This window comes from Otolemur garnettii, unplaced genomic scaffold (assembly GCF_000181295.1).
Source record: "Otolemur garnettii isolate 467f Iridium unplaced genomic scaffold, OtoGar3 scaffold00043, whole genome shotgun sequence".
Taxonomy (NCBI): Eukaryota; Metazoa; Chordata; class Mammalia; order Primates; family Galagidae; genus Otolemur; species Otolemur garnettii.
Window position 1 is genome coordinate 9496230 of NW_003852438.1, and position 8061 is coordinate 9504290.

The window sequence follows — 8061 nt, forward strand, 5'->3', positions numbered from 1 at the left end:
GTACTACTCCTTTGAGCCACAGGCAGCATCCACTAATGTCTTTTTAAAAGATTTACTAGCATAATAAAAACAGACACAGCCTACAAGACTGTATTTAGTAATGTTAATTATGGATTAATGTTAATTTTCAGACATTTTAGGGTATGGGACTTTTAGAAAAAAGAAACTAGTCACTTAACTGAACATAATATGAAAGTAAGAGAGAATGGTCCTTTCATAAATACCCTGAACCCAAGTTTTTCACACACTATACATAAAACAATTGTACATCAAATATCTATAAGTACTATAGTGTGCATCATGAGGAATGCCTACAGAGGAGAATAAAAAGTCCAGGGAATGGCTCTTTATATCTATTGTATTGTGCTGTTCTCATTGTTGTTTTGTTTGCTTTTCAGGAGAAATACATCTTTCCCTTTAAAAAAAAAAAAACCCTGGGATAATAACAATCACCTGTATATGTCCTATATTCAGAATTTATCTTGGACAAAGAAATTTAAGTACCCATGAAATGGCATCATCATTTTCTAACCCATTTATAAATCTAATCCATAGAATGATCTACAATCAGATGAGGTTGTGATTTCTGTGAGGCAAGGTATAATTAAAGAAAAGGTTGGACTATTTTCAATAACACAAATTCCAAAGGAAACATCCACTCCTTAAATATAAAATTCAGAAAGACTAATGGACTATTAAAGATAATGATTATCTTGTGAAGGGTGAAAATAAATAAACCAAAGGCTGGTTTCTTTGAGCTCCATATGCACAGCCTTTCCCATAGAGACCGAGTATCTCCCTCCTGGTAGTGATGGGAAACCACACAGCAGTAACAACTTTCATCCTGCTGGGGCTGACAGATGACCCACAGATGCAAATTCTACTTTTCATCTTTCTATTTCTCACCTACATACTGAGTGCCACAGGGAACCTGACTATTATCACTCTCACCTTAGTGGACCACCACCTAAAAACTCCCATGTACTTTTTCCTCAGAAATTTTTCCTTCTTAGAAGTCTCCTTCACCACAGTCTGCATTCCCAGATTCCTGTACAGTATATCAACTGGGGACAACACTGTTTCCTACAATGCTTGTGCAACTCAAATATTCTTTGTTATTCTCTTTGGGGCCACAGAATTTTTCCTCTTGGCAGCCATGTCCTATGACCGCTACGTGGCCATCTGCAAACCCCTGCATTATATGATCATCATGAACAACAGGGTGTGCAACTTATTAGTCCTCTGCTGTTGGGTGGCTGGACTGATGATCATTGTCCCACCACTTGGCTTGGGCCTCCAGCTTGAATTCTGTGACTCTAATGCCATTGATCATTTCAGCTGTGATGCAGCACCCCTCCTAAAAATCTCATGCTCAGATACATGGGTATTAGAACAGATGGTTATCCTTGTGGCTGTATTTGCACTCATTATTACCCTGGTCTGTGTGATTCTGTCCTACTCATACATAATCAGAACAATTCTGAGATTCCCCTCTGTTCAGCAAAGAAAAAAAGCCTTTTCCACTTGCTCATCCCACATGATTGTGGTTTCCATTGCCTATGGAAGCTGTATCTTTATCTACGTCAAGCCCTCAGCAAAGGACGAGGTGGCCATAAACAAAGGAGTATCTGTGCTCACGACCTCCGTGGCACCCTTGTTGAACCCCTTTATTTATACCCTGAGAAACAAACAAGTAAAACAAGCCTTCAGTGACTCTATAAAGATGATTGCATTTCTCTCAAAGAAGTAGGTTTTGAATTAGAATAAAATGAAAGAAGATATTTCCCTACATATTGTCCTACTTCTAACTCATTTCACTGTTTTCTGCATATCATCCAGTCATTTTAACCTTCTCAAATAAAGTAAATATTACATCCTTATCTCATCATCATCATATTACTTATTCTTTTAAACCAAGCCCACATGTGATGTTTCCCCTCACTGTGAAATTAAAATACACATTTCTAAGAAATCACGTTTTTCTGCACCTATGACTGGAATATTCATTTTTCTATGGAAGAAAAGAAAGTAACAACGCTTAAACACGTAGAAATTATCTACAAATTAATTTACATGGTAATTGTAGTTGTCCCTTCCATAATACAAAGTCATCAAAATATCTTAAAATCAAGAATCAAACAAAAATAGAAAACAAAAACAGAAATATATTAAAAACAAATTAAACTAAAGAACGTATTTTAGGATAATTAAAATAGTTTGGAAAGTAGATATTAAGAAGGGTTTAGGATTATTTAGAATTGAAGAAATGGAAATATCTTCACTATCACTAGTAAGATGTATTAATTCTTTACATTTCATGGGAGAGGAACTTCACTTAAAAGACATAAGTTTATCTTAAATAAACATAAAGTCACTCATTGTGGCCCATAAAATCAGAGTAGATTCATAAGAGCAAATTGGAACACCAAAATTTAAGTGCTGATGAAATAAGACAACTTTTACATCAACAGAAAGGTAATTAAAAGTCTCAGTAGATACTAAGGGTACCAGTGTTTTCTACCCAGAACAGATAGAGAAAAAAAAAAAGAATAACTACAAATGAAGAACTACTAATTATATCAAAAAGACAATTGAAGAAAATATTCAAAAGTTTAAAGAGATCATAGTCAGACTCTATTAACAGTAGCTATTATTCAATGTATTTCATTGATTTATTGTAATAAATCAAGGAATATTAAAATTGTACTAATAATCTTCTCCCCTTTTAATTATTAGATCTGAAATAATTACAGGCTAACAGACAAAATTTCCAAACACTATATTGTTAAAGGATTTGGAAGAATACCTCATATTTAATTGCAAACTCAGACATTTTGGATATTTTTAATATTAAAAATGGGCTCTGAAATTACAATAAAACATTCATATTATTTCTCTTGGTATAATTTTGAAAATAACTGCCATTTTTGGACTACCAGTGATGATGCAAACTCCTTGCAAACGTCACAATTAACGCCCTTACCCATATTGTACATATTTAGTTATACATACCTAAAATTGAGTAAATTGGCCAACATGTCATGGGTGGGAAAGGAGAGGGCCTGATTTTCAATGCTGGTCGTGTTCTCATCACTACACTTCCCTGCTTTTCAGGGTGCTGAGTAACATGAGTGGGGGAGGGGGGACAAGTAAACATGCTTTAACTGGAAGAATTAAGCTGGCAAGGTTTCTCTCTCTCTCTCTTTCCCTCTCTTGCTCCAGACAAATACTTTTAGTTTTTCAGTGTTTCTGCTTATACAGAAGTCTTGCCTAATTATTTTCTATTTTTGGTAGAGACGAGGTCTTGCTCTTGCTCAGGCCGGTATTTACCTCCTGAGCTCAAGCGGTCCTCCTGCCTTGACCTCCCAGAGTGCTAGGATTACAGGCTGAGCCACCCACTTCCAGTCGTCTGTCATTACTTAATTATACAATATACTCAAACAGTTTAATACTCAATTGTGTGCCACATGCTGGGTAGTGTTTCCACATGCCATTCAGGCCGATGAGTAGACCCATACTCTGAGCAAAACAACAAAAGTGAATTTTGTGAGGAAGTAAAGCAAATTAATGTTGCAGACCATTTGTGGGAACATTTGCAAACAAAAAAATATACAGAATATAGTTAGATAGAATGAACAATATTTGCACAACAAAATGAATATGGTCAATAAGAAATTAGTGTATACTTTAAAAGAACTAAGAGAACAAAATTGAAATGCTCCAACAGGTCAAATGATAAATACTTGAGGAGAGGGATACCCCAATTACTCTGATTTAATTAATACACCTTACATGCCTGTATCAAAACACCATGTACCATATAAAATATACAACTATTATGTACTCATAATATTTAGAAGTTTAAAATTTTAAAAATTTGTAAAAGAAAAAGTGCTATTTGAACTTCTTAATAAGCTGTAATTGTATGATGAAAACAAATGGGCACAGTCTAATTTAAAATACCAATTTTTATATATATATGTAACGTTGCTTTTTCTTCTAGTAATGGTAATAAGCAGAAAATGGTCGAGTCTTCCATATTAAGAGGAGTAGAAATCATCCAAAGACACCTACACTCCCAGGTCTGGTAGTTGCATCTGGCTGTCAGTTGAGACCTCCTTTGTTTTCCATGAGCAGCCCCCTGTGTGGCCTCTCCTTAGAACCACTTTGGGCTTTTGCATAGCATGGTGGTTGGATTCCAGAGGAAAGTGTTCCAAAACAGAGGGATCTACACAAGAGACTACTATTACTACTACTCTTGTGTAGAAATTTTCTTTAGGATCTACCTTGAAATCACAAAGCCTCCTTTCCACAACATTCAACTGCTTAGGATATTTCCACTCTTCTGCACAAATCTGAAGGAAGAAAACTTAGACTCCACTCCCCTAAGAAGTGCCAAAGTCATATTGTCAGAGCATGTCGAATGGGACACATTGTTGTGTCACAGTCACTTAGGAAAACACAATCTGCCCTAGAGGTGAAAGTAGAGGGCAGAACAAGGTGTTTCTTTCTTATTCAAGAAGTTTGTGCAGTAGATAATTAAAAAAAAAAAGAAGAAAGAAACTATAGGAAGTATCTGCAGCACAGCATCTAATGCCTTTATCCTTTCCAGTCCTTGAGGCCAGAATAACAGCAGCAACCTTGTCTTTTTCATTTTTGCATTATCATCTTATAATTTATTGTAAAGATCAGAGTCCATTGACAATCCGAGATTAAATTTTCTTTGATCCCTTCACTTTCCTTAAATTTAATAGGTACATTTTATCAGGAATATAGACTAGGGAAATGCATGCTTACCATATGCATACATAAACACAAATACCACTGGCAGATAAGGAAGATAATCTTTGCTAGTAGCTTAATCACCACCATGATATAAATCAACTGGAGTAATGGCATAACCACATATTCATCAGGAAAAAAAATAAATAAACATGTTCTAAGACCTGACAGTTTAGAGTAAGAAGGGAAATGTAACTTTATATCCCTAGTTTGGAGGAAATTAAATATAATTTTATCTTTTAAGTCATCTAAACTTTAAGACATCTATATTCAATATAATTTACTGTGAAAAGTGTATAGAGAATTAAAAACTAAGAATTATGTCACAAAAAATAAAATTCATCACATATTCCCATTTACTCAGGATATTAAATGATATTTTCAAAAGATTAAGCTCACTTATACAATTGAAATATACCATGTGTAGACTCAACTACGTGTATATGAAATCACATTTTATTCTCTCCTGCAATTTAAAAATATGTTCAACATAAGTAGTAAATATCACACAAATGAAATGCATGATTTACTTCAAAGCAAACATTGATTTCTTACTATTTTGACAATTGACACTTCAAAAAAAATCACCTTACAAAATAATTTTCCAGGGAGGCACCTGTGGCTCAAGGAGTAGGGCTGGTCCCATATACCGGAAGTGGTGGGTTCAAACCCGGCCCCAGCCAAAAACTGCAACAAAAAACTAAATAAATAAATAAAAATACTAATAATAATTTTCCACATTACTTGTTAAAGAGTAAACTCTCTTGGATATTTTATGCATAGTTAATAATAACAAAAATTGATTTATCTAATACTTTTAAAGAACCTGGCTTTTAAATACAATAAGGTAATTTATTCATATTATTTAATAGATCCAAACTGACCTTTGATAATGCCACTAAAACCCATCAATCATCTTATTCCAACATGCTGTTACTCCAAAATGAAATTTTTTCAGATTAATATGAGGGAACAAATGATTAGGTTCCATTGTTTGCATTGTTAGATAAAGTCCAAGTTGTAGGTAAGCCCTTCACCCAGTAGGTGTGCCATGACCCTTTCATTGTATACCAAATCATCACATTATGCCCCAGAAATGTATACAGTTGTGATTTTAATCAAAAATTAAATTTAAAAAATCAACAAAAAATGAATATTATGATTTAAAACTTCTCCACTTGCCCTCCTAGCCAGTTTGGTTCAATGGTGAATCCTACTAAACATTTAAGGAAAAATAAAACAATTCTGTAAAAATTGTTCCAAAAAATTGAAACTGAGAAAATACGTCTTAACTTACTCTTTGAAGCCAGTATATTATTGATACTAAACTAGACTGAAAGAAAGCAATAAAATAAAACTACAGGCAAATATATGTTGTGAATACAAATGAAAATTTCTAAACAAAATTTGAGTAAATTCAGTCCAGCAAAAGATTAAAGGATAATACACTATGACCAAGTAAGGTTTATCCCAGAAATGCAAAGCTGGATTAACATTCAAAAACAAATCCATGTAATTTCGTATATTAACATACTAAAAAAAAGAAAGAAAAACCACATGTAATCATCCAAATAGACACAGAAAAAACAGCATTTGACAAAACCAAACATTTGTTTCTGGTAACAACTCTCAGCACTTTTCCTTAGGCTAATAAAGGGCATCTAATTAAAACTTCTAGGTACTATCATCCCTAATGGTGAAAGGCTGATTGATTTCCCTCCGAAATCTGGAGCAAGACATGTCTGTCCTTGCCACATATACTCAGCAAATTAGTTCATTATTCTATTCTCTGTATTTTCTCTATTTACAAATGAATGAATAAATGAATGAATGGATGGAACTCAACCTTACTGTAACATGTAAGGAGAGAAAAAATTATGGAATAAGAAAATCAGCATTTGATAGCCATCAAAATAATCCATGGACAAAAATAATGTATAATATTGTGATTATAAAAGGGAATACTGGGCAGTGCCTGTGGCTCAATGGGTAGAGCACTGGCTCCATATACTGAGGGTGATGGGTTCGAACCCGGCCCTGGCCAAACTGCAACAAAAAATAGCCGGGCATTGTGACCGGCACCTGTGGTCCCAGCTACTCAGGAGGCTGAGACAAGATAATAGCTTGAGCCCAAGAGTTTGAGGTTGCTATGAGCTGTGATGCCATGGCACTCTACCAAGGGTGACATAGTGAGACTCTCTCTCTCTCAAAAAAAAAAAGATGATTCATAAGTGTTTATCAATTAGTTCCAATGTAATAGTGAGTATAGGTAGTGTTCATTTTCCCATTTTTGCAATACTTTAGTTAGAAGAATGGTCTCCATCCAAGTTGTTACAAAATGTATTATTTCACCTTTAATATGACTAAGTAATACTCCATGGTATAGTACACATACTACATTTTATTAATTCACTCATGTATTGATGTTTTGTGATTGTGAATTGTGCTGCAATAAACATTTGAGTGCAAGCATCTTTTCAATAAAATAACTTTTTTCCTTTGGCTAAATACCCAATAGTGGAATTACTAGATCAAATGGTAGGTCTACTTTTAGTTCTTTGAAGTATATTCATACCACTCTCCATAGAAGTTGTACTAGATTGCAATCCCACCAAAAGTGGATAAGCCTTCCTTCTATATTGTCCTGAAAGTTCCTTTCTGTCAAAAGTACTCAGAATCTGTCTTGGATTTTGTTATAGCGGACAACCGCCACCAGATGGCAGAAAACTGCACTTGCGTCCAGGGTTTGCTTCTGAGCCAAGACTCCCACGAAATCCCGAGGTTTGCCCATCCTGGATTAATTACATCATTCACTTTACAATAATAAGGTGTTTAGGTTTAGGGAAAAAAATATTTCGGAACATTTTTTATCATGTTAAAGAAGTATTTTAATGTTTTAGGAAATCACATTCATCAGTCTGTCTAAAGCATACCTATTATGACAAAGTTGTAAATATCTCAGAAAAGTAAAGGTGGTTTAATATTTGGAAAGCAATTAATATAATTCACCACGTTAACAGAAAAGATAAAGCTCATTGCATAATCTCAGTAGGTGCAGAAAAAGTACCTAATAAATAAGAAAAATGCAGAGTAAATCCGCCACGAGATGATCTAACTGTCCAAAATTTTAAAATTGTAATTGCTACAACCTGGGGCAAGGATATGAATCAATAAGGCTTGTCACATGCTGACTCAAGTGTAATTTTGAATTACCTCATTAGAATTGATTTGTCACTATCTTATGAAGTTGAGAAACACCTTACAGTTCAGCATATTCAG

At 34.3% G+C, this 8061-nt stretch overlaps 1 protein-coding gene across 1 annotated transcript; it reads left to right on the top strand.

Annotated features, from left to right (window-relative positions):
• Positions 1–811: 811 nt before the first annotated feature.
• On the top strand, positions 812–1750 carry LOC100957220 (olfactory receptor 6C2). The gene has a single exon (XM_003790482.1). It carries the CDS (start codon positions 812–814, stop codon positions 1748–1750), a length of 939 nt encoding a protein of 312 aa, XP_003790530.1.
• Positions 1751–8061: the final 6311 nt, after the last annotated feature.

What these genes read in the sequence shown, in the direction of transcription:
- LOC100957220 (XM_003790482.1), top strand. Translation starts at nt 812, where the DNA reads ATGGGAAACCACACAGCAGTAACAACTTTCATCCTGCTGGGGCTGACA.